Source organism: Ciconia boyciana, chromosome 4 (genome assembly GCF_034638445.1).
Source record: "Ciconia boyciana chromosome 4, ASM3463844v1, whole genome shotgun sequence".
Lineage (NCBI taxonomy): Eukaryota > Metazoa > Chordata > Aves > Ciconiiformes > Ciconiidae > Ciconia > Ciconia boyciana.
The window spans coordinates 25675381-25703166 of record NC_132937.1 but is presented as its reverse complement, the minus strand read 5'-3'; the positions used below and the strand labels follow the sequence as shown (position 1 = coordinate 25703166).

Sequence of the window (27786 nt, the reverse complement as noted above, 5' to 3'; positions counted from 1 at the left end):
GAATCAGCAGTTAGAAAATTTACAAAGTACACAATTTTGCTTGCTCACGCATGTGTATGCAGAATATATATATATGATGCCTTATGGAACTGATACCCTACTAATCCCTCTATTTTCTGAGCTCTTTATTAAAATAGCAATTCAATTTTTGACGGATTTTAAGAGAAATAAATTATGAATTCTGGATTTTTTCAGTTTTGTGCATGTTCAATTCCCATAGAAATCACAGTCTTAGCATGTTTCAAAGGCAGCTGCATTCCAACAGGCTCTAAACCTCTCCATGATTTCCACCTGTCAAATCTTAGCGTATCGGCAAGACAACACAGGAAAAGATTGCTGCCATACTTTTCGGTTGCCTTCTTCAAGAAGCAGCAGGAGGCAAAAGTTAACATTTTAAGAGAAGGTGATGTGCGTTTTTAACTTTTTTTGCTATTCTTTCAGCATGGTTGCAAGAGTTGCATACATTCTGCATCTTGAGCTCTTACATCTTTCGGATCTCAGTTGCTGCAATTCTCCAGGATATATGATAAGCATTGGAATAACTTTAGAGGGAATATAAATCCTCCTAGCACAGCAGAGCATTTATACTCTTTCAGTACTTGGCTTTGCTGAGGGTTGTATTTCTTAACTGCTTTCTGCCAAGAAAGCACGTATATAGAAAAATTGGTCATGATAGATGTGTAGTGAAATCCAAAAGTCTGAATAAAGGGCTGAATTGCTGTCGATGAGGAAAAGAAACAGAAAAAGCAGGACATCTCTCAGCAAAAGAAAAGGGTAGGACAAGTAGATGATGAGTGAAGAGGAGAAAAGAAGACATGGTAATAGAGCCAATAAAAGCTCCGTGTCATTTGAATGGTTCATAGTGTCTGCAACACAAGGCAATATTAATGAACAATTTGCCAGCTAATTATCCTCTCCTTAATCTGCTTAATGTTGTATGCCATAGCAGAGTTTCCCAAGCCTACCTCACTTGCTTACCGGTATTAGCAGAAATAGTTCCCAGCTACAGTTATACTTCACTTCAGAAATCCATTTGCTGTAGTTTTGTGAATTACTGGTTTTTGAAGGTGAGCTGTGTGAGCAGCAGTACTTCACAGTGAATAATTCTGACAGGAGGTAAAATATAAGTTTGCTAATACACAAGGAGTGAGTTCAAATAAAACAGACCCTTCTGTGGGGAAGATCCCAGAATTCATGTGTTGGGAGTGCAAGGTCCTGCAATTATGGCAGCTAACTTTAAGCACCTAACTGACTGAGAAATGTGGTTTACTGGAGGCTTTTGTCCATCATCGTTAGAGGTCTGAGCAGATCTAGAAATCTGTTAATCTGGCTGAACTGCATCTCTTCACTGACAGAGGGAGCTGAAGGCAGCTGCCCTGCTGTGTTGGAGGTCCAAGTCAGCTAGAACGAAACTTGACCTAGGTTCTCAGTCTTTTAGACCTTTGCCAGTCTGCATATCGGAAAGAAAAAATGCATTTCTCTGACCCTTAATTGGACCACATTGGATCCCACAATGATAGGATCTGATACTTTCCATTTAAGTGTATTTCACAAGTTTTTGTGAAATGTCATAACTGTTTAGTCATTTTCTTCACATGGTCGCAAAAAAGGTTGTTGGTGTCTTCTGTGTCCCACACTGCGGTGATTTATCATCATTTTTCTACAGTATAAACTTGGAATTTCAAGGTCATACCCCACCCAGATGACTAGTTATAGATGCAAGTAGCTGTGGTAGGTTGTGTGTCAGTTCACAAATACTGTGTGCTGTAGTGTGCTTCTGTGCATCCTCCCTAGGGTCTGCTCTCTCCCAGGAAAGAAGCAATGCTAAATACGAGTCTGAGCAAATGAAGAATTTTGGGGCCTCTGTGAAAGTTCCAAGTAGTAAAGTGCAGCTGTTTGTGCTTTGGAGAGACACCAGCCTCTCTTCCTTGGAACAGTCATCTGTTGTAAGCCTCGCTTCATTTTGCTCTCTGACTTTACCAAGTTAGCCTCTCATCTAAAATTTTTCAGCTTTGAATATCATTGTTTTCTAAATTGTGTACCTTTTTATACACAAAAACATAGAATGTGAATAAAGTTTACTCTGTTAGATGTGAGGGATAGTGATTCCTTAGTGAATCCTTCTGTGCAGTCTCAAACATATTCACAGTATGAAAAGCACTTTTGCCTCTATTCCCCATACCAGTGACAATACTTATTTAATTTTAGAAAGACAGCAGACATACAACTTTGATAGCAAAAAGTATTGGGGCAGTCAGTAAAAGTTTTTAGAGCTGTGACGATATTAATGGAAAGAATAATGGTAGGATAACGGTATATTGCTAAGATACCTTCCTCAATGTTTGATTCTTCATATCTTGAAACACCCAAGAATTTCAAGCACAGTTTAGCAAACTGTTCTTGAAGAGGTCTCTAAGTCCGAGTAGTATGCTTTTGGAAATTTAGTAATTCCTCAGCTATTAAGAGACGTGCACGTGTTTGTGTGATATACCAATTGCCAGAGCACCGCGTTTACTCTATGTACTTCACTTCGGCTTCATAAAACAAACATGTCTGTTTTGAAGAGCAACCTTTTCCAAACCTGACACAGAGAGAGAATGTTGCTTTCCTCCGTTATTTTCTGACTCTCTACCTCAGGTAAGGAAGGCTTGAGGACTTGCAGCAGAGGGGAAGGATCACCTCCCTCGACCTGCTGGCAGTGCTCTGCCTAAGGCCGCCCAGGAGGCTGTTGGCCGCCTTTGCCCTGAGGACGCAGCACTGGCTCTGGTCAGCCCAGTGTCCGCCAGGACCCCCGGTCCTTCTCTGCAGGGCAGCTTTCCAGCCTTGCCTGGGGAGTGGGTTATTCCTTCACAGGTCAGGACTTGGCATTTCCCTTTGAGCTTCACAAGATTCTTCTCTAGCTATTTCTCCAGCTTGTCCAGGTTCCTCTGAAGGACAGCACAACCACCTGGTCTGTCAGCTGCTCCTCCTAGTTTTGCATCATCTGCAAACTTGCTGAGGGTGCATTCTGTCCCATCCAGGTCACTAATTAAGTTGTTAAACACTATAGGACCCAGTATCGATGCCTAGGGTGTACCACTATTGACTGGCCTCCAGCTGGTGGATGGCCTGAAATTTTGTCTGCTTGCATTGCTTTCATGTCCCAGTGAAATGAAAAAGGTTTGACTTGCACAAAGTGGGTTATAGCATCATGTCCTACTGCTGCTAAGATAGTCATCAATTAATTAGGTATATATGGAAGATTGTGTAACTTGAAGTTACTTCATGTAACTCTATTAAGAAAAAAGGGGTTTCAGCAAGAGTTCTTTGGAAAACTGCTCTTACAGTACTTCCCTTTTCATAAATGTGACAAAACCAGCGTGAAGTAAATTGGCTTACATTGTTACATGGTTTTGCAAATTAACTATCAAAATGCGATACCTGTACATGCAGTCTGGTGATTTTGAATAGATGAACTGGTCTGGACAAGTTAGATATTCCCTTAGTGCTGTGCTACTCTCCTTACTGCAGCTAACTGTTATGGGGATCCTCTTTTAGCATCATGTGCTGAAATTATTGATATAGATCGGAGAGGTCAGGTTTTTCTATTATGTCACAGAGCAGATTATTGTACAAAGTTGCCCCACCAGCTTACGGCTCTTACTGTTCCTTCTGCATTAGTGGCTTCTTCTAATGCTGAAAGATGGAGAGACGTTTGTGCCATCTTTTTTCAACCATGGAAACTTAGGTTAAAAGAAAAATGACAGTGAAATGTCACTAACATGTTAAGTGTGTTCCATAATACAGCTGTGGTTGTCCAGCTGCGCTCTTGTTGCTGAACACTTATGTTTTGCCATGAGAAACCTATACAGGCATTTCCTTCAGGAGTGGAGAAGGGTATAAACAAAACAAAAGCTGGTAGGAGTGACTTCAAATCAAGACATAAATAAGGCTCTAGGAACTTACTGGTAACCGTTCCATTTTTTGCCATATTTTTGTCTTCCCTTTTGCAATTACAGATGATTTTCTGTCATCAAGAACATACAACTCTCTCAGCATTATGATTCCAGTAATGGCTCCTTCTGTGTGGTGATTCCCCATCCTAATTTTAATGAGAAGCCATAAACTTATGGCTTCACTTGTTCATTTTAATTTGTCACTAGCGTGATGTCACCTCTTGGGATGCAAGTGAAATCAGCTCATGCACAATATTTTGAATATTTTGGAACTTACTGGTGCTTACTTGATTACCACATTGTGAATCCGTAGTCCATTTCAGTGGTCTTCTCACTGTGCCTCGCTGTTCTTTCTTGAAGAGTTATAATGAAACTTCATAAGAAGATTATTTCATTTTTGTTCTGAGATTTTTTTTGTCAATAATTCCTTCATTTCTTATGGAACAAGGGACAGGAACTGTCCTAACGCATTTAATTTGTTCTAGACTTTCTACCTGTTCTTTCACTTACGCACGTTGATTCTGTTCCTATTTTCCAAATCCTCTCACAACTCAGGCCTGTTTTAAGGATCTCTCAGGCATCAGCTCCCTCCCCCTGCCAAGGCTACTCCTGTACTTATTCCCCGTTTGGTCTGTTCAATCTCTAAAGAACAGGGGATTCTCTCTTTTCAGAGGCTGTTCGTGATGCAGTAATACTAACAATAGCAGGTACTCGCTCTTGTCGTACGTCACAGATACAGCCTTTTATAACTGTGACCCATGTTAGAGCGAGGAAATAGAAGTCTGTTTCCAGCACTCCTGTGTGTCATGCATTTAATTATAATAGGGATCTAAATAGGAAGCCATTTTATTATAATGATTGGAATCAATCTTTAACTTGCTGTCTTTTCCCTGACATCGTCCAGAGTTTTTTTGGATGTTACTCACATTTCAGGAATGCATCAGATCTTGGCATAGGTGCCCAGTGTTTTTTAGTATGCTTAAATAAGCAGTGGCAACACAAGAGAAATATTTTAGAATTTAAATAATTTATGCTTATGTACAACGGCTTGCTTAATCCGTTTAAGTCAGGATCTAGTTGTCTTGGTTGTCCATGCTTGCTAGGAAATAAACTTTTTTCACTCAGCTGTGACAATTTTGGAGGAGTACTGCCTCATCTCTGAAATGGCAACTTAAACATGATGTCTTTTATTTCTAGTTTCATTCGTGAAAGGCCTCTGTCTGCACGTTACACGTTTTTATCTTGTCAAAGATCATTAGTCTTGAGCAAGCATGCGCAAGTGTATGTAATGTCCTGGGAACCAATTGTGCAGTGTCTCATCATTAACTATGCTTAATGGATGGAAATGATACCAGAGGGTTTACAGTAATTAAGCCTTAAAGTAAAAGTCTTAACATGTGATAGGTCTGGTTGGATGAGAATAAATTAATTTTGATGTGCAGCAGTATTCTGGGGGGTATCATTAATACATACAAATCTACTAGAGTCTGTTCATGTACCTGATGTACCCTGTTTTTTCTTTACTGTTTCCAAGTTGTTACCAAGCATTGTAAATTGACAAATTTCAAAAAGCTAGCCTGTAGTTGGAAGGCATTGTTCACATTAATGTGTCCCCACAACACACTTGCCTTTGCGTTGAGAAAAAAGTACGATGGAAAGGAAAATACAACTGACGCTGTTGTTGTATTAAGTTTCTGTGAACACTCTTGGAGGAACAGTAAGTATTTATTTATTTTTGTACAAATGAGTAACAGAAGATAATTGTTTTGGAAATAAAACTAGTCTTTGTATTTTGCTCTACCTTCACTTAGAGATTTGGAATAGGACAAACCACTGCCACCGGAATTTATTCTATTTTATTCCATGGTTAAATTGTATGCCTTACAGTTGAACACAAACACTGAATAACTTTATATTAATATTAGGTAGTAAATTCTGTTCCCAAATCAAAATTTCATGTAGAGCCTCTATCAGCAGAGCTATTGGTAAAAATTAATTAAAAATAGAAAATACCAAGTCAAAAAAAATTTATATATTCAACAACAAAACTTAAGTTTGCAACGTGAAATATTTTTTCTAAAATATTTTGCTTTCTAGAAAGAATTACTGAAACATCTTTTTTTTTTGGTAAAAATCTTGATTGTTTTATGTCACAAAAAGAAATAGTGAAAAAATAGATTAAAAATTAAAAATCCAGCATTCAGATGTTTTGGTTGAAAAATGGAAGATACTATTTACAGCCTTAAAGAATCTGTCAGAAGCAACTCAAGAAATCACGTATGCTGTGACATCCCCTGTTATTAGTTAGGAAATAGACTTATTAGAGGTAGTGATATCCTGAATGTCGTGAACAACACGTTGGATCAGGCATTAAAAAAAGAAATCAGAAACTTAGGATGAGGGTAATTTTGCCAAACTTCAATACCTAGAGACTAGGCATTTTGTGATCCTTGTGGTCAAGGATCTGGGTTTGGTCAGCAGAAAAAGCCATCCCCTGTTTGTTTTGGGCACCTGCCGCAGTGTAGGGCCGATCCCAAGCCTTTGGGCTCATAAGCTTGTTCTACAGAAACACAAAGCTTGCAGTATTTATTTAGGAGTTAAATTTTCTAGTTGCATCCTTACTATACTGGGGAAGTTAGTAACTCTCTTTTTTCTGTTGGGCATAGCCCATTTGCAGCCTGCATATGAATAATTAGTATCCCTTAGTCGTGATCACCATACGTGATAGAACTAGGAGTAAAAGCCACATGATTTGTGCATTTTATGTGTCGGCTTCTCTACCGTCATTTTCAGTCACTCGCTGCACTTCTGCTCTCATGCCCTGCACTGCACAACAGAGAGGCTGCCTCTTTCTGCTTTGTTCCGTCTAAGAAGAGTGTGCTTAATAGTAATTAGAAAGAAGGGCAAGTGTGTTAAGCGCCAGGGACGTCAGTGAATGCGATGGGCTGGCTGGCGGTACCAGAAGTTGGTTTCTGGTGTGTTTTGTGCCGTAGTGCAAAGCAATGCTTAGCATGCCTTCACAGTGCAGCAAGGGGGAAGGAACACTTTTTTTATATGTTTAAGAAAGATGCAGTCAAATTGTACGTACTGAAGGTACTACCTAAAAAAGTTTTTAGTCAGTTGAACGTTTGAGTTGTCACTGCCCGCTTGTGCCTTCTCTCAGTTTGGCATGAAGTCAAGCGACTGCAGGCTTGAGGCTTACAGAAAAGAGAAGAGCCCAGTATGGACTCCTTGAAGATACAAGGTGCTAAGAGTACCTTTTTTGTGAATTCGTATCTAACACAGATAAGGTAGTCAGATTTGTGAAATCTGGAGAGGATGTTAATAAGGAATCTCGGTATTTGGAGGGGCTGGAAACAGGGTATCTCTGGTTTGCTGCTGAAATAGCTCCCTGTGAAGGCAGCACTGGTAATGAGAAAAACATTTTACAGTGCAATGCCTTTCCAAATACGAAAGCAGTTAGTAAGGACTGATGTAACTACTGCTCCATGTTGGTTGTGCTTTTAAGAACGCTGAGTTTAGTTTTATGAATATTTATCTATTTTGTCAGTATTTGGAATACAATTTAAAACGCCACCTTTTAAATAAAAGTTCTAATAATTAATTCCAGTAGTAATAAACTATAATTAGTTCTAATCTAATGATTTCTAATCTGATAATTTTAGTGTTAACTATTCCTCCTCTTGCTTTTAGTTCCTACTTTGTCATGTCTTAAGTGCAGAAACAAAGCACAAGTTCTGTATGCAAAAAGCTTAGCCTTACTTTCATAATAATGCAATTTTAATAAAAGCTTGGTACAGGAATAATTTTACAAGGAAGAAAGTTCCATTTGGTCTAAAATGCAGAATCAGTGACAGTTTTTTATTTTAAACTACTTTTGTCATGATTGTGGTAGGAAGGAGAGACTGCAAGTGCAGTTAGCCAAATCAGCTAATTAGCCTGGTATATGAGGTTTCCGCCTTAACTGAAACCAGAGTTTAAGGTTCTGTCGTACAAATTGGTGACTGTGTTTGAAATACACTGGAATAATAATGATTTCAGGTATTGCCACAGAAGTGATCTTTGAATTAATGTCTTGTTAAATGAGATTTTTCAGTAAAACTTTTGCAAATTCTGGGGAGAATTACTTTTTGTTTTCTTATACATTATTCTAAAGTGATAACCATGTTTAATTTCAGCTCAGATTTTAAGATATGACCGTTCAAACCTTTAATTGGCTAGAATGTTTTTGATTAAGAATAGATTAGTAAAAATCTTTGTGGCCAGGTTGCACAGATTAACTGCAAAAGTATAATAAGTTGCTGCCATTATCAAATGGAGAAATGGAATTTTAGTTATGCTTGGGAACTAGGAAGTACTGATGAAAATATTTTACTTAAGAAAGGAGAGGTTACACTGGCAACTGACAGAATTCCTTTAGGTTTATATAAATGAAAAGAGTTTTGTTGCAGTTTGGTTAGTAAGAAGAGAGAAAATTTTCTGAAACTTGCCAACTAAGAATTTAATTTTGGTATTCCTTTCATCAAATGATAAATTAATATAATAAAATTATCACTGTAGCTTTATTCATGCGAATGAGATCAAGGAGTTGATATGCCTTAGGTGTAGAAAGACATCTGTGATGGCTAATTAGTATTTTAAGATGATAGTCAAAAGCAGTTAAAGATGAATGTGCTTTGTTTCAGTTAATAAAATCATGTTTTGCTGCTAGTTTTCAAAACAATAATTAAAAATACTTACATGAACACAAATCCTCTTTTGCTTTTTGGGGTCCCTTTCATTTTTAAAGCCTGCAGTAGAAGTAAGGTTCAGTGTTTTCCCCACTCAGGTACCTTAGTATAAAGCTAAGGGCTCTAGGAGTTAGGAGACAAATTAAGGAAACTGGAGATCTAATTGTGTCTGTGAGGAGAAGGGAATGTATGTGGCTTAGTTTGTCATGTCTTCTGTTGTTTTCTTTAAAGACATCCCCCTGTTGAGGAGGACAAAATGATTGATTTTTATTGTGGTATCTGTAAAAATATTTTTGATGCAACAATGGCCTCCTATATTAGAATAATTGCTCTTATAAAATGAATGCTGGTTTTGTTCATAAAGTAACAAAACCAGGATTTTGCTACATTGTTACATCACTGTAATGTGTTTCTCTGTTTGCTAATTAAGGGGGGAAAAGAGCGCTCTCTATCAAGGTAAAGTGTGTGATTTCACGTAGCTTTATCTAAAGGTAGCAGGTATTTTCTGCTATTTGGTTGGTATTTTTCTTTTTGGTACATGTAACTCTGTTGTATTTATGCTGTGAAAATGTAGTGGTGTATAAGTGAGACAGTCTTTAAAACTCTTGGGATGGTTTCCCTGGCACTTGGCAGTGACAGTACATCGTATCTCAAGTGCGGGGCTTAAGTAATACATCAGTAAAATTTGCTTAATTCTTGCTTGCTTTTAGGCTTTGTATTCTAACAATTTGCCTGCTGAATTTTCTCAGTAGGTTTTTTAAAGCCTTATGGCTTTAAAAACCCTTATGGGTTTTTACCCATATGGGGTAAAACCCAGAAAAACCCTTATGGGTTTTTTAAAGCCTTATGGGTTTTTTTGCCAGATTGGTTTATTTTGCCAGTTTCTCCCAGCTTAAACTGTGCCATTAGCTTTCGGCTTTTAGAAACCATCAGCTTAAAGCTTGGTTGTACGTCCCCAAAGCCTCGTGTACTTCCGCACCTTCAGGGGATGATTTACACTGACATACTGATCATTCTTTGCAGCTAAGGCTGCCAGTGTTAAAATTGTCCCATAATGATAATAGCCCTCAGCCTTGTTTGGTTACGGGACAGGCCACATCGCTGCAGTGGATTGCACTGCGTGACTTTCTCGCTCCCCCGGTGCCAGGAGCTCCTGGTGTTAGGCATGAAAGAAAGATGGGGAGCTAAATAACAGAAAATAAAGATTTGACCCACAGGCACCCACAGGACATGAGATCTGAGTTTATAATAAAAGACATCGTGTATTTTTTATTATCTAGCTCTGTTTGCAGCTTGAAGGTCTCGCATTCGCATGCCTCCAGTGCAGCCCAGTTGGAGTTGATGAGTACAGTGCAGAAGTGTGCACACACACAATTCTGCAGTCTTTTCCATTCGTTTACCTCTCCATCCCATACATTTGTGATGGAGCACTGCTGGGAGAGGATGATCTCAGAACGGTTTAATATCACACACCCTTTCTCATCACCTGACCCTGGAAGTGTGTCCATCACATCACTGCCTGCATGGGTACCGATGTTGTGATCCGGAGCCACCAAATGATGTTCGCATGAGTGTCCTTCACACAACCATTCTTGTCACGTGAGGTATTACCCACTAGTATTGCAATGATTCAAAAAGTTTGGAAATAACATAGCTTTAATTTATTTAGAATAAATTTAAATATAAGGTGGGCTCGGATCCTCAGACTGTTTCTGCCATCAGCCCTGGGTAGTCCAGACCCTAATAATTTAGGCACGTGGTTATGCACTGAAACATGGTGCAGGGCATTTGCAGTCTGGGAAGAGTGTGGACTTTGAGTATTTTACTTTAAGCAGAAGCTGCAGAGATTAAAAAAACAGTAAAATTTACTATAGGGATCGTGTCAGCCAGCTCTAAAATCAAGCAATATCTGGGTTGGAATGTGGCATCTGTTTAAACAGTGCACAGAAATAGTACACAACAATTTTTAGGTCAGGAAGCTGGGAACATCATGATCAACTGAAAATGCCAAGGGAATCATAGGTGGGTGGAGTGTTATTACCCAGTCTGGTACTTGGCCAGGGAATGAAAACATCTCTGAAAACCTCTGTGGGGTTGTTGATAACCACAGCTGATCAGGACTCACCTCCACATCACAGGGGGGTGTCGACATGCAGCAATACAGACTCTGTTCTATCTTTTAGTTCTTTTTCTTTTCGCATCTTCCCTGTCTCTCTGTCCACTGCTTCAGTTTCACGTACAAATGTTGATGAGACGTGACTCCAGTGGTTTGCAGGTGTTGCGGGTTCCCAGGCCAAGGCGACCAACAGCACGTTTCACACAAGAGCGTTCAGTGGGAACCCATCTGTGATCATTCCCAACACACGTCTGTCCTACCCCTCCTGCTCTGGCTCCTGCCTCTGTGCTGTACCGTCCATCCTCCTCACTTATGCCAGTGAAATTATTAGTAGAGTCACTTAGTGAACTAGATCAGGCAATTAATGTTCTGTTTTTAAAGCCAGCTAAATTTCTTGATCTAGTTCATGCGAGCACAGTGGGAGGTGCAAGATACTACAGTGCGAGGGAGGAAACAAGCAGAAAGCATGGGATCAGGAATGACTTGATCTGCTTTTGTCACTAAATGCTAATTGTAATGATTGTAAATGGGGATTTCATTGCATGGATTTGAACTCTTATATCAGTCAATCCTTTATCTACATTATTTTCTTATGTTTACTTAGTAAATGACTGGATGCGGCTGTTGGTATGCTACTTTTACAATACCACGTGAATACCTGACTCACACTGTTTCGCAATCAGATGTCTGCATTGATACCATAACAACATGTAGGTGTTTGAGGTACTACATCTCAAGTGATAGCTTGTAAACCACTCAAAGTATCCTGGCTGTTGACTTTTTAGATTCTTGTCACTAACATGAATTCACTGACATGGAAATAAAGTCTTAAGATCTGCAAGAGTGAGTTGTGCAGTTGGCATAACTAAGTACATATTTATCAAGTTTTGCTGCATAGCCAAAATGCCTTTTTTTTACTGCTGTTTGGACACTGTAAAGTTTTCAGGCGCTTACAGAAGTTCATGCTACACTACTTGTGATCGGTTTTAACAAGATGGTATACTGTTCTGTTTTTAGAAGCGGGAAGGTTTTCAAAAGTACAAGACCCAGGGCTATTGAGACAGTTGTCGGTGATGGAAGTGCATCTTAGGGGTCAGAAGATGTAACACAGGATTTTGCCAATTTGACCTATTAGTAAATTGCAGCATTAAAGTCTTTGCTTGGGAGGAGAATTTTGTATATTAGGAGTGTTTGTGTACACATACGGGGTTTTTTAATAGTATTATTCTGTTGATTAGGATTTTTTTCTTTTCAAGTTCCTCTAAGACATAGCAATTGAATGATAATGTGTTAACTTAGCACGCTCTGCTCCCAGACCTTACGTGGAAATATATATGAATAATCATTATGAAGATGCAAGATGAAAATAAAAACATAAACCAGAAAGGTATTTGTGAAAATTCAGCAGGAAAGTGTATTTAAAGAAACACTAACAGGGAAATTGTCTACTAGAGGTTGCCTGACATACTTGAGTCCAGCAGTTAAGTTTGAAGTAGGTCTTGAGTGTCTGGAGCTGGAAGCCTCTGCGTGAACACGGGTCCTAGGAGAGAACTGCATTGCACGCTGGGCCTTCTTGCAGTGCAGTACGCCTGCAGCTGGTCAGACGTGACCATGCCATCTTATCCAAACTAAATTAATTTAAAAAGAGGATTTTTTTTCTAATTAGTACTCACTGAATCATTGAATGGGTGAGGCTAGAAGGGGCCTCTGGAGATTGTCTAGTCCACCCCCTGCTCAAATCCGGGTCGAACAGAGCGGGTTGCTCAGGGCCTTGTCCGATTGGGTTTGAGTATCTCCAATGATGGAAAATCCGCAGAGTCTTTAGGCAGTCTCTTCCAGTGTTTGACCAGCCTCCCAGTAAAGAAGTTGCGTCGTATGTTTAAATGGAATTTCCTGTGTTTCAATGTCTGCCCATTGCTGCTTGCCCTGTTGCCGGGCACTGCCGAGTCTGGCTTAATCTTCTTTACTCCCCCCAGTCAGATATTTATACACATAGCTAAAAAGCTGAATCCCTGTTGTCAATACCAGCTGCGGCAACCAGTTGTTGACCTACCAGATCTGCCCGCTCCTCCTGCAGATCCTTCAAATCATTCGTGCAACCTTTTGATAAAAGTCCTGACTGACCTGTTTTGTACCTCTGTTATTTTCTGCACTTCTAATTTCTATTTAAGCTGAAATAAAGCTAAGTGAACTTAAGCTATCTGTAGTAGTTACTCATATATGCTCAGCCATTACTCAGATCTTGTCTTACTTTGCAACGGTTACTGTAATATCCTGTTTTATCTTATAGTGAGTACTATATTTAGGCATACTTAAAGAATTAAGGTTAAATAATAGGTGTATATCTGAGGTAATATTTATCTTTTATTCGAGAATTGAAATAAGCAGATACTCCTGCAAAACATGTCTTGTAAGAAAATATAAGGGGAGGAAGACTTTCATTGATACGTGCTTATCTAGAATCTCACACATGCTGAGTAGTGTTCCAGTTGTACCTGGGATTTCCTTCTCCAAAGAGCTGCTTTATCCACGTGACTCTTCTTCAGACAAATTAGTATGTCTCATTCTTGGAAGCTTATTAGAACCCTTCCTGAAGCATTGTCTTTCTGAATTTGAGATTATTCTGTAATTTTGTTAAAAAATTAGCTGTCAATTATTAAGGGTCTGTAACAGCTTAACTGTTACTATAGACACTTTACCTGCTGGAAAACAACAAACTTAAATGTTTGAAATTAAGATCAATACAATACTTTAGTCATACTTTTTCTTTTTAAATGCGACTCCCATTTTGCATCAGTACCAAGTAAAATTGAGGTGCTTGTATACCATCCTAAGTTTCAACTAAATTTTCATGTTTTGTACCTAGATGTTGATGGATGCTTTCCTTTCTATCCTTTTTACTAGACTAAGGGCTTTTAGGGTGGTGTAACTTTATCCTAGGCTTTTCTTACTGGCTTTGCAGCTTGGATATATATCGAGTTCCAGACTGATTTTTACATGCATTTGGCTTGCGAGTGTCACTTTGTCACCTAAATCTCACATGCTGAACAGTTGTTTCATGTTGTAAGTTGTTTGGCACAAGTTAGAATTTTAAAGTAGTTCTGTTGGGGTTTTAAAGCTTTTTAAGTCACTGACTACAATAACACTTAAACAGTAATGAAGTGTTTTCTCGTGCCATTGCCTTTCATGATAGCGATCTAATTTTGATCTTTCATGATACCGTAGGTAAAATACAGACAAACTTGATTACGTAGTAAAATTATACATACATTTACTCTGTTCTAAATCTATTTTAAACTATATCTTCTTTTCTTCCAGCAGTTATTACTTACGCTACTTGTCCTTATCCTCCTCGATTGCACATATCTCCTTTTCTGTATTACCTTTCTAAATTAAAAGGAAAATCAGGTGCCTGAACTTTGCCACTCCTACTGCTCCAAACAACAGTGCCTAATTCTGAGACTTATTTCCTTCTGGAAGTGAAAAGTAATTGTGAGTGTGCAAGTGTAAAGTCCAGTGTAATGGTTCCTTAAGGCAGAGTCCGTGTGTGCTGTGCTGAAGAGGAAGCAATTTGTTGACCTTTAAGTTTCCTGATGGTTTTTGGGAGGTGGGATAGGAGGGCATAGAAGGCATCAAGGAAGAGGTGAATCATTCTGTAATTGTTGTTTTTTCTAAGCTTCTACTACTGTCTGTACTGGCTGGCTGAGATACACACAAGGGTTGAGTGGTTGACAGTGAAATACTTCCTCCTGTTGGCTCTCACCATGCAACTTTAGTCCTTCTTGCAGTGGGGTGGCATACCTGTGTGCAATCTTTTCAGGTTTGCAGTTGGATTTTTGTGAGTTTGGGGCTAGAATAGGTGGTTAGGTTTTTTTCTGCTCGGGACTTCTGGGAACTCTGAGGGCCTGTGTTGAGTGGTTCTTGTACTGCATTTTATTAAATTTGCTCCTGACCATTTCAGCAGCTACTTGACTTACTGAATTTTTGGTATTATTTTTTGAGGTGAATGATATTCAGTGATCGGTTTAACTCGCAGATTGAGCTGAAACATTTAACATTAGATTATATTTGAATGTATTATTGACTCATTTGAATATTGAAGCAGGAGTGTCTCCCCTTATTTCCCTTACGTTGGACATCACTTAAAACAAATGTATTGTGCTGGATGGGTTCCATGAGCCTCAACAGGTTAAGCATCGTTTTTTCCATTGTAATTTGCTGGATATCTGAGATTTTGTCTACACTTGGGATTTGGTGATAGCAACCAGGTTTCACTGTAATGTCTGTGTTGATGCAACGGGTAACTCTAACACACTCAAGAAAATTCTATGTACAGAATACCTGATATACCTGATGTGTTTGAGCACAGAGAAGAGAAATGAAAGGATTCTCGCATTAGTACTGCTTTTCTACAGGATCAATGCATTAATAAACTAGATGGTTGGACAGATTTGGGTTTCCTAAATAGGCAGGATGTATTTATGTCTCTGCCAAAAACCAGAAGTGATTACCTTTCATTTTGAGAGAGCAGGAAAATATGACAGTATCTGAAGTAGTGAGATTTTACATCCTTTGTAAAACTGAATAAATATCAGATTTTAAAAATAATGCTTGTTTGCTAATTCAAATAGCCATGAGCTTTTTTGTTACTTTCAAATATTGTTATTCTAAAGTGGGGTTTTCTCCTCCTTTAATTCCAAATTAAAATGGATGGTGAGGAATGCTTGTGGTGGTTTGGAACAGAGGGTGGCGAAGCTTTTAAAAATTGCTCTGGAGTGTTAAAGGCTAAATAGGAAATTTTGGGATAGCTTTTGCTATACATTGTCTTAGGATTTGCAGCAAGACTGTTATAAAGCATTTAAGATGTGCCTCTACCCCTCCCTGCCGTGTGCTTTTCCTATCTTATGTGGCCCACACGGAAACCACGTTACAGATAGCACAGAATACATACTGAGAGAACAATGACATTTAAGCAGGGGTTGGCCCCTCCAAAAGGCAGTGCATGCCTTGGTGTCCCTTTGTGCTCCGTCCCAGCTGCGCAGCTCCTGCGGGGCCTGCCTGAGATGCTGCACGCAATCAAACCTGGTCGCAGACACAAAGAAATGGTTGCAGTCCAACCAGCGCGCAGTCGGGGAGCTGCGGGGATCCTGCTGCCTGCAGCCCGGCAGTCGTGGATGCGGGCAGCGCGGCTCCAGGCATTAGACAGCCGTGGGTGCTGCCGGAGCGTTCTGAGAGGAAGTCCTCTGTTGGGAGTGACTATTTCTGACAACTCCAGCTGGTCATTAAGGTTTTCGCATAAACCTGAAACAACAGCGCTGGCAGTCAGGATTTTGCTGGCAGCTGCAGTCTCTCTCCCGTGAACTAACTTTTCCTTCTGTTTACTGCTTAAAAAAATGAAATAACTGCTTGCCTTCGTATAATGTTATATAATGACCTATATAAAATGAAGGTTTATATAATGTATCATTATAATGATACATGTAAGCATCATTTCCTAGCCAACAGCTCTGAAAAATAGTTCAGTAATTCTGACTGGTAAAATCTGTTTCAAGTTGTAGGTTGATAAGCATCTGCCTCCTGTGTCTTTACTGTTGTGAGTGGATTACGCACTATCTTGGGAGGGGGGAAAGATCAGACGAGCAGGAATCAGCAGTGTGATATGTGACTAAACAGGCAAGCCTGTGGATCGGATATCAGCCCTTCTTATTTTAGTGAGAAGGAGGTTCTTGGAACAGACATTGTTATAATGAGAAATGTGAGAAATAAGGTACTGGATATTCAATACACGATAGAGCAGGAAAAAGGTTCACGTGGCTTGTGAGGTGCTTTTCTGGAAGCAGGAAACCCTGAGATGAGAATGCCTAAATATTAGAAATGTGGAGGCCTGCAAGACAAAATTCTGTTCACAGAACAAAAATGTCCTAAAATGCTAAATATGCATATACTAACCCACCTAAATAATTTTTATTCTAAATGTATGTGTATAGTCAAGTGTTGCATAAAGAGTCCGTTTCACAAGAACCTTAGTACTGGTAAAGATGACCGTATTTGTGCTAGGAGTGGCTGAGGAAGTAAGCTTTTTAAACCGTCACTGCAGCTCACTGGCAGAGCCAGGCTAGAACTAAGGATTTTTCAGTTCCACTGTAAGCCACAGACAAACAGATTTTGTTGGTTCAGCTGCTTTTAAGGCTGGGTTTACTTTTACTCCCGAAAACCTGATCTGGGTAGAAGTGAAGACTTTTAACATCAGTCCGGAATTTGCACAGTTCTTACAGCCCAGTTTACCACTGTGGCTGTAGCCACAGCCAGGCTGCAGAGCGTCTGGAACTACCAGATAAAATAAGTTATTCAGTGTAGATGCAGCAGTTCTCATTATTCCTAGATATGTTAAAATCAGATAGATATGTGGTATACTTACAGCATGTCTACTTACAGAATATATGGCATATCTCGGGCTTGGTACTTGCATGTAAGTCGCCTGTGTGTGTGTGTCTGTTGAGAAATACCGCGAGGGAACTTTGAAGACTTGTCTCTTTATGTCCGCACCGTCTGCACCAACCCATGGTGGGGTTTCCTCCCCAGGTCAGGCGCAGAGGAAGGACCCTCTCCCCCACATATGTAGTGAAACTGCATCCGTGTCTGGCCACAGTTCTGTTTCCACCCAACCTGAAAATTTTCCATGTCCGTGTTTTTCTTGAATGAAAAGCTGCATGAACAGATCTAGAAATAGGTATATATTTTCTTCTAAGTAGCTGATATTTAAGTAACTGTATTGAAGCAGGAGGTGGAAGGTACTTGGTATTTGCCAATATTAAGGGCGAAATACGTTAATTCTCTAAAAGCAGTGCGTGCTACCAGGTTTTTCCAGTAGTTTCTAGGAAGAAGATCGATAGTCAGAATTCTGTAATGAAAAGTCTGTTAGCTATTTTTACTTAAATTTGGAAAAAACGCAGGCTCCTTGGTGCAGATACTCTTTTTGTGTTGTTCCATGGGCACATAGCACAGCAGTATGTGTCCATGCTTTGGGGATCACTGGACTTTATGCTATCTTTGTACTAGAAACAGAATTCTTATGATTTTATCATATAAAATATGAATTTTAATATTAAACTTAATGCTCTGCTATGAGAAATATGTAAACTTGGCTTTGGAGCAGCAGTATGCACTTCCTGGAATTCTGTGCATAGTGTAGTTATAAATAAGCAGCAGGTTATTTGGGAATCACTAGGGCTGATATCTGGTATCACAAACAGTATCTGGGAGAAATTGTTTTCCCTGACAGACAGTTGATTTTTGAAGAATGCAATATGCTTTATTTTGAAAATTCATATCTTACTAATGAATACCAAGTATACATCAAGCACAGTGACCAGCTCACAGAGCAAACACGTATATGCTATTTAATTACTTTATACCTCGTCTGTTGCCAAAATTTCATTCCTTTCTGTTGAATTTCCAATTTAGATCAAAATGCTAGAATTCATCGTGTTTAGGTAAGATACTGAAATGTTTGATAAGCATAGGATTGTCAATATATGGTTTAAGTCTAGCTTTAAAATAAATTAATCTTAAAGGGAGTTATCTTTTATCTGTGCATGTGTCTATAGCATTGGAAACATTATATATTCATATTCAATTAAATAAGCTTTTAAAAATCTTTAGAAAAGTATTCCCTTCATTGTTCAAGCTCTTAATAAGCTACAAGAATCAGTGTTTTCTGCTTCATTGTTATGTTTTATTAACTTACTGTTATCTGATGTACAGCATCATGGTTATAGGGGAATTGGGATGGAGTAGCTGCAAGAACAGAACCACCCCATTCAATGACATAAATTTTAGATTTCCTGTATTAATAAAACCTGGGTGTTGCGAGTGGGTGGTGGTTTCTCATCTGAGGTTTCTGTTTGACACCCTGCATCCGGGCACTCAGCAGAACGGGCCGGGGCAGCCCTGGCCTGGCGGTGCCTGGCCCCGTGGTGGCCTCGAGGTGCCAGGGACACGGCCTGTGTCCTGCCCAGCAGCGCGCCTTTGCCGGGGCGGTTCCACTCGGGCTCAGCAGCCTGCACCGCCTGGGACCCGCATACGCACGCCCCACCAGGGCCTGTTTCCACTCTTCACTTCTTCCCAGCTCCCACAGCACCCCTCCAGTGGGCTCCAGTGGAGGGGCTCCAGCCGGTCTCTGTGACTTCTTCCCCGTGACGCAGGCTATTGGCAGTTTCCTGGGTTACTACCACCCTCCAGCCTCCCTCCCTGAGCGCCTGGCACGGCCGTGGGGCTGCTTGCAGTGCGTCTGTGTTTCCCAATTCCTCTCCTGCCCGCGCCACAGCCTGGGAGCCGGGCAGACGCCACGCAGGCTCCTTTGGCAGAGCTTTCCGCTTGGCCTCCCCACGGCGAGGATCTCTGGTCTCACTGCTCTGGCCTCATCTGGTCACTGAGAGATGAGCAGATAAAGCCTGGGCCTCATTTGGTCTGTATGATGCTTTTGGGTAGGTCTCCTTGTGACAGCTGTCCATATGGCCACATCACTTGGTTACCCTGTGTTTAGAACATCCTGTGTATTTTTGATTTATGAAAAAGTATCTGCAGTCAAACGATTTGTTTCAGGGTTGGCCAAGTTTCAGGCCAAAATTATCCTAAGATGAAATGTTTCCTCAATCGTGGGTGGATTGTGAAAGAAATAATAAGCACTGGTGGGAATCGAGAGTGTAGAGACAGCAGCGTGACATCCCTGCTATCCCTCTTTTGATCCCTTCTGTGAGGACCCCGTGTCCGCCTCAGGGAGAGCTTTTGCAGCCCTGAGGGTGGGCGCTTGGTTAACCTCTGAGGGGTGCAGAGCAGGAGGGGGCTTCTCCTGGTGAGGGGTGGGAGGAGCAACCCCCTGGTGCCCCGCGGTGCAGCTTGTCATCTCTGCGGGGGCTCAGAAGCTGCCCGATTCCTCTGAGGATCTGGTTGCACGAAGGGAGGCTCAGGACTGTCTTCCCGCAGCCTCTCCCTTCAACAAGAAATGGCCTGGGGCTCCTCAGTGTGTTTGCGGACTTTCTGGGTTGTTGGTTTTTTCGCCATGTTTTTAATGGCTCTCTTCACAGGAAGGAAGGAAGGAAGGAATCTTAATCCGAGTCGCTAGAACAGTGAATTGCTGTTATAAATGAGCAGATTGCGATCATAATCAATGAGTAGATCAGATTAGCTGCAGAGCTGACTTTCAGCACGTCCACATCACTACCATGTGGGCAACCTCACACAGCTCTCCCTAGATACTGTCCAAAGTGGTACTGTGTGCATCCAGTTAGGTTAAGTGCAAACATGTCGATGAAAATCTATCAGAAAGGTGAACTGTTCATAAAGGAGAAAGTGGAATATTTATCTGGTGTCTGTACAGCTTCTTCTGAATATCGTTGGTCCAGTCACTACTCCTCTTTACAGCCCTTGAGAGCACCTGGGCCAGGCATCGCAGGCCAGTATGCTGCTCCTCGGGGTCTTATTCTCATTATGAACTATATTTTGGTGGGAGCGTGACTTGAGTCATTTTCAGTGTGTGGGTACTCTGTCACGTTCCAGGGTACTTTGTAATACCAGTAAGCTACTCAGATGCATAGCATTTTGAAGTAGTGCAGAGCTAAGAGACAGAAAGGAATCTCTCCATGCAGTGCCTGACTATACTGTCTGTGCTTTTTATTGATTTTATTTCTGGGTTGCCCTCTATTACTTACCAGTAGGGAAGATCAACTGATCCATGTGTATGCAATTCCAACAGGGAGATGGCCTGCATTTTTGGTTTGCACAGGGATGTGTTGAAGTGGGATGGATAGTAACAGCCACATTTTAAAGAAAAATCACCCCTGAGATTTAGATTAATTGACAATAAAAGGTACCAGTGCAACTCTGCTCTTCAGGTGACACTGTTAATCATAAAAATCGTTAAATGCTGAAGTAACACCTGAGAAGTGCTTTAAAGTTATAATTTATTTAAAACAATCACAGTCCATTCAGTACGGAAATATTTTCAGCTAGAAATGTTATATCTAGTGTAATCACAGTCCATTCAGTACAGAAATATTTTCAGCTAGAAATATTATATCTAGTGTAATTGAATATATAGATTGAGCACACATTGTTTGGTGAGAAAATTGATGAGAGCTATTTCTTTCTAGGCTTTATTGAGCTGTAAAGTAAGTGATAACAGTGCACATTTTCCCTCTCAAAGTTTATCCTTCATTTGTCCACCTCTGCTAATATTTCATGTTCCTTTTCTTCTGTCTGTCCTTGTAAGTGGATTGCTAGAAGTGCACTGAGAGATCTTGTGTGAATTTTTATGCTCTTTAAAGTGGTAGGTATAAATGGGTGATCAGGCCACTGCACGCAGTCCAGTCTGAGCATCTTCAAGAATCACTGAGTATTGCAAAGATCAGATAGGTCTTTGAACTTCTAGACCTTGAAGGACTCTATTTATCCTTTCATCTTGGGTATAGGTATGGGTATGGAATATAGTTCCAAAATGGGTATGGAATATAGTTGGTGGAGTTACGAATAAAGCTTCAAATACCCAGTAATAAAGGTACAGTTAGGTGGAGACCAGGTCCCACAGTCAGCTTGTCAGTGGTTACCTTTGTGGGAGATGGTGCCTTTGGATTGTTCACTCTGAGAGAAGATGGGGATCGAACAGACAGTGAAGAACATGCAGAAAAGTAGTGTTTATCACTTCTCTATGGACTTCACTGTGTGTAAGTGAATTTGTGATGGCGCTGCGTGGCCCCAATGTTGGTATAGCCACATCCACATGCTTAACCTGAAGTGGCGTATGACTGGTCAAGTCTTCAAGTGGGAAATACAGGATTACTCAAAAGGCTGTTTTTAAGGGTGTATAACTGTTCCTCACAAAGTAAGCATTCTGAATTAATGAAACAGCATTCTTAAAAAAACCCAAAAAGTTCTAATACTTTGGTTTCTGTTTGGCCAAGTGATAAAACAAATTTTTATTTTGGGGGAAAAATGTTTACAATTCATGCAGTTCTATCTTCACCATTTGGATGTTGGGTTCCCCTCCCTTCCCTGTCAGATATGCATATGAGGTTTTCCTTAAAAAAAAAAAAAAAACAAAAAACAAAAAAAAACCCAAAAAACCATCACCAAGTTTTGACGTGAACATTTCAGCGACATGCTGAACAGTAATTTCACTCTGCTTTTTAATGAATGTGGCGACTCATTCATGGAAAGAGTAGATTATTACTTTGTGCTTGGAATTACGCATAGGGTGTCAGAGGAAACAGAATTTCATCAGTACTTAACATATACACCGTGGACTAAGGAGCCATTGTGGACTGTCACAGAAAATGCTCTGCTGAAATAAATAAATTATAACAACAGATAATGTGCAACAACAAAGGGGTAGAAACTGGTAGTTACTAAAATAATAGTACTCAACCATCTTTATTTTTGCTTCATTGTGACTGGATTGATGTGTATCATTTTTTGCTTTTCTGATGTAAAGATGACCTAAGAGGTAAAACTACTCCTTTTTCTGCCTTTTTTTTTCTATTTGACAGACTAGAGACGACTTCCTGGGTCAAGTGGATGTGCCTCTTAGTCACCTTCCGGTAAGCAGTGCTTTTGTCTCAGCACGCTCTTTTTTGTCGTCACCAGATGTGAAAAACCCTGATGTTGTGTAGAATTTATTTCCATAAGTAGTCCAGTTACATTTTCTTAAAACAAGCATTCCCAGCATAGCATTAGAGGCTTAAAAGAAAAATTATATGGACAACAAAGCCCCACCATGCACAGGAATTGGGAGAGATGGTTCCCCTTGCAGGGACAAGGAGGACAGTTGTTCTCTGGTATCTGTTAAATTTCTCAACATCCAGGATTCACTTCTCATCCTGATTCTTTCTTAAAATGCTTGTCTGGCCTGAGTCAATTGATGAATGACATGTGGCCAATAGACTGGCTGTTTCTCACCTTCCCGTTGGTGATTAGTGTCCTATTTGTCTTCTGGCTTCTTCCTTTTCATGATTCTCCCTTAAAGTTGAAACAGTTGTATTCTCCCTTAGCAAACTCCATTTCCTGCAGAACTTTTGTTAAAATGTTGAAAAAAACCACATTTTTTTGGGTCCTATTTATCTGTTTGATTTTCTGTCTAAATAATGTGCTGTTAGGGTTACGGGATAGTAGTTCTGTCTGGGAAAGTGGATAGTACATTTTGATACTGCTTCAGATCTTGTAAAGCCAACAGCCACAGACTGAAAGCAGAGAAACTGCTGAACCCGCATGACAGGGTCTTAAGAAGTTACAAAAATTCAGTTCTTCTGAAAATGTTATAAAATTGCTGACCTTAGTAGCAAATTTGAGTAAAATTATTGTATTTATTACTGATTGAAAGTAAACTTATCTGAAGGACTCCTAAGTAATAATGGGAATAGTGAGATATTCATAAGTGCCATAGCACATACAACAGCATTTGTTAGACATTATTGATAATAATGATTATACAAGCTGTGATATTGTCAGAGCATACATTATAGCTTTTAATATGCATACATATAACTTTTAATCTCTATATGTGTATAAATAGATTTTTTTCTGTAAGAGGCATGTAGGTGCCTATTGCCCTTCCTATGGGATAGGGAAGTAGGTGTATTGGATGTTTTCCCAATTTTAAACAGCTTAAATACATTATATGCTAAGAAATACGAATCAAATAACTTAGAAAAGCTGATATTGTGAGGGTTTTCTTCTATTTTTTTTTAAAAGTTAGCATTTAAATACTTGGGTTAATGCCTGCTTTCAGCGTCATTTATTTACAGATGTTTTCTGAAACACCAAACATATCATTGTACAGGTACCTCAGTTTGTTTTATACAGATAGGTAAAGTCTTAGTTACTGAGGTATGACAGCTTCACATCTGGCATCTCTGTTAGGCGTCAGAGGTGAGCTGTGAGATGACTGGAGCGCATTAGCTGAGAGCTGCTGCACCACTGCGTCGGGCCAGCGTGTGCCTGGCGGGTTGCTCTTCCTCGCGTGTCATGAACTCTGGCTAGAGAGGGAGAGGTAACGTTCACAGTAGACACGCATACGGTGGATGCAAATCCAGGTTTTGTAGGTACTGCCGTCGCTGTCTCCTGGGTACCTAGTTCAGTGCGCATTGCTGTAAGCAGTGGTGTCTGCTTGGGCAGACCCCTGCCGCTTATTCGCACCCTCTTGTTGCCTGCTTAATTATCCTGGGTCTAACGCTCACGCGGTGAACTAGGTCTGCGTTCCTCCTAACTAGGTAGTTTTGGATGGTTTATTTTTTAACTCGGACTGTTTCCTTGGGCCAGTTTATGAAATGGCCATGCAAACAGCTGTGCTGGCTTTGGGGCAGGAATAATCTCCGGAGGGGAGACTCTTACAGTCAGCACTGCTGCTGAAAGACATACTCATGACTTCAATTGGTGACTTGCATTGCTGTTGGAAGTGGTGACATAGAGGTGTGTTCTGCTGGTTTGCATCAGATGTGCATGGGAAGGGATGCACATCTATGGTCAGAGAAACCTTTAGTGCAAACAGACAGGTGATATAGATAAGCCCAATTAAACTTCATTTTAGCAGATTTGCTTCAGCAAATCCATGGAAAACCAAAAGGCTGCAATAACTGTGTGGTAAATTCATTATTTTAGCGAACATTTAATTCTTTGCCAGCAGTAAGAGTTCTAATAGCAAAGAATTAAAAGTAATTGGCATAGAGTTTGAATCATTTTATTGTCAACAATCAAATATTTGAGGTATTTGATTTGAGGGTGGTAATGTTTTCTCTATTTGTTTTTGTTTCTTAATAAATGGGGAGATTCTAAGTGTAAAGCTTGTTCTGTACTTCTATAAAGCTCCTGTTGTCTGGTTTCCTCTTGGCAGCCAGGATTCTGCATGGTCTTCACACAGCAAGGAAAATTCCAGCCTAAATTAAGTGGAATTTCTATTTACTATATAATCAAGGGTGGGGTTCTCCTCCTTGAATTCTACGAGCATAGAATTGATGTAGCACTGGCTGTCTGTAAATTATGATGTGAAACTCCATCTTCAGGTTTTTATGGATTGTGCGTATAATCTGTCCACAGAAGGATGCTCAACGTATAGCGACTAGTGAATACTGTCCTAAATGTAATCATAGTCCAATAAAGACAGTGGCACAATTGGTACTGGCTCCAGTGCATTCAAGCTTTCACTGCCAGACTTTCAGTGAAAAAGTCTAAGCAAGAGGTCTGTGCCTCTGCTTTCAGTTGATGGGCCCTCATCAAATCTGTTTCTGTTGGAAACTGCTGAAAAGGCTGAAGACGCTGTGCTGGGTTGGAGATTCTGTAGGGATGCTGTACTGAAAAAACAAATAACTAAAAATCAGGATTTTTTGAAATTACATCGGTGGTGTTGGGTATTTCATGAGGACTTATTTTACACAGAGCCTGCCGTCAAAGAAGGTGAAGTGATGGAACAAAGAGGGCCCATATGACAATCTAGTTGTATGAAGCTTGAAGTTAACCTCAGTTTGCGCCCATGGCAGATAAAGTCTATACATTGCTTAGAAACCTTACTTTACATGACACTAGGTATATGTCTATGGTACTACCATCCCGTGCTGCAAAAGCCTCAGTCAAAACAATTTTCAAAGATAAGTAAAAGTGAATTCTTTATTTCTTGGGTAGATTTGCTTCAGTTTCGGTTTTTCAGTATTGCTGTATGGTTAGTCTTCTTTTTCACTTAGTAGACAAAAACCCAAAATGAACTTTGCAGAAAATGTTTGTGCCAAGAAAGCGTTTCCTTTGTCTTTTTGTATTCATACTGTACTTCACCCGATGCTTCAAAGCTGAATTCAATCACTGATGAAAGAACTGAAGTTAGAAGGTCACAAGGCAGAAAAAGTATGAAACCCTGCAGTTGTTTTTAATCTTCTCTGTAAATAGTAAAAAATACACTTTCTACTTCACAAAGTTTTCTACTAAATTCTACATATATGCATATATATGTATATCTTTATACAGTGATTGTTCTATGTTTGGTATAAGTGTTTTCTGATATTATATCATGTTTTGGATTACTAACATTGTCTGGATGTAGTTAATATTTTAAAAATGATGTACATGTTAATCTTACTCACTTCCGTGAACTGGGAGGGGTATTTTGTGTTTGAATGGTGAACAGGGGAATTATGGAAATTATTGAAAATGTTTACATCGAAATAAGGTGTCAATTTTAGCATGGCTGTTACTACTGTTGCTATTTGTGCCTGAATTTGACTTCTTGCTATTGATGGCTGTTATTGTAGGCGGAAAATGGCTTTGTACTGACTTTCACAGTGATGCTTACTTAGATATGTCTGTTATGGTTGATCTTGAGTCATAACGCTGTTGTTGTTGGCTTATAAACTATAATAGTTGAAAAATATGATGGAACAAACTGAATTCATGGGAACTGTATTCTCATGAAAAATGCATCATTCTGTTCTCATATGAGCTGTATTATGTAGTATTATTTTATCTGTACTTGTGTGTATACTTCCATTTACATGTATCCATATGCACAGACATTATCTAAATAGCCTGTATATAACTATAGAAAAAGTCCTCCAGTGTTAAGCTACGTGTCCTGCAAAAAATGTGCTATGAAATATAAAATGATGAGGGATGTATTAGCGCTTGCCTATTTTGCAGAGTCAGCTAGTGTTTTAAAGTTCCTTTTTAGTAAACATTATTTTTAATATTTAAAAATCATCGGCAAGATTTGAGATAGAGCTATAGACATGTCACACACTTTCTGTGAGCTGTTTTGAGGAATTAGCAGCTTTTTGTTTTCATTCCATATTCTGTAGGAAGAGAACAACTCTCTTCTCTCACTGGGGACTTATGTGGAACATGAGCATGCCTATCTCTTTCTAGCTCATATTTGAGTGGAATGCTAAACTTTTTCAAATTGATTTAAAGTCTTCTACTGTCTTGACATAGAAAATCCAAGATTGTAAAATTTCCTGGTTCAGCTACTTAACTGCCATTGAAGAATAAAATCCATCGTGCTAAAATGATCAAATTTTGCAGTCCAGAACTGCCCATTTCTTCTAGGCTCACTAGAAAGTGAATGTGATTCCTGTACAAAATCCTTCCTCACTCTCCATCTTCGCAGACACTTTCTTCAGCTCCAGAAGCCACTTTTTTCCCAAAAAATTCCCTCTGGGACAACTCGCAATACGTATCTCAGAACGGTCATTCTTTCTATAGCCGTAAGGTAGCAGCGTCTCCGCAGGGTGCTTACCGACCTGCCTGCGGGCGTGTTCTCATACTCTGTTACAGTTAGTTAGCTATATGCTTGTTCAGGTGCGTGTACTAATTGGATGCTCAGGGAAACATACTGTATATCTTTATGTTCTAATCAATATTTTCCTCATTCATCCTTGCAGTACCTTAATAAGAGACATTGTGGTGTATTTATTAACAAAAGTTTGCTTTCTCATTCTAGCTGTGCTGCTGATTTGTTTGTCAAAATCCTTGTTTTCTCTAATACTGTCTAATTACTATCTACAAAATTTGGTTAAAATATATGGCTTCTTATTTTATGTACGTTACTTACAGTTGAGTACTAAAAAGCAGTACTTATTAATCATGCATGCTTTGATGTCCTGTTGATTTGGTTAAAATCTACTATCTCTCTGAAAAAATGGGAAGTCTGTCTCAGATTAAGTGGACACCCACTACAGGAAATGCCTTGCGGGATAAGAGTTCATGCAGTGAAAGTCTTTATGGTATTTGGTATAATACCTCAGATATAAGGAGTTAGGATTGATTTTTAAATTCTTATTTATTGACTTTGAAATACAACAGATAACAAACCTTGTAATGAATAATAGTCTGGGCGTTAAGATTATTCTGTATTTAGAAAGTTTAGTTAAAGAATTGGACTTGAGAAGTATTCCTATTTGTAGGGATAGGGCTGGGAAAGCGTTTAGAAATAGAGTATCATTTTTTTAGTGGATGGCAGCCGGGTGCAACATTC

General features: G+C 39.6%; 1 protein-coding gene across 3 annotated transcripts in view; it reads left to right on the top strand.

Moving 5' to 3' along the window:
• NEDD4L (NEDD4 like E3 ubiquitin protein ligase) overlaps positions 1-27786 on the top strand; it is a 202659-nt gene that overhangs the window by 113257 nt on the left and 61616 nt on the right. For 2 of the 3 annotated variants that reach the window (XM_072858755.1, XM_072858759.1), the window contains exon 6: positions 22325-22375. The exons of the other annotated variant lie outside the window; for it this stretch is intronic. In XM_072858755.1, coding sequence (XP_072714856.1) covers positions 22325-22375 — 51 coding nt within the window. The remainder of the gene's footprint in view (positions 1-22324; positions 22376-27786) is intronic. 3 annotated transcript variants of the gene reach the window in all.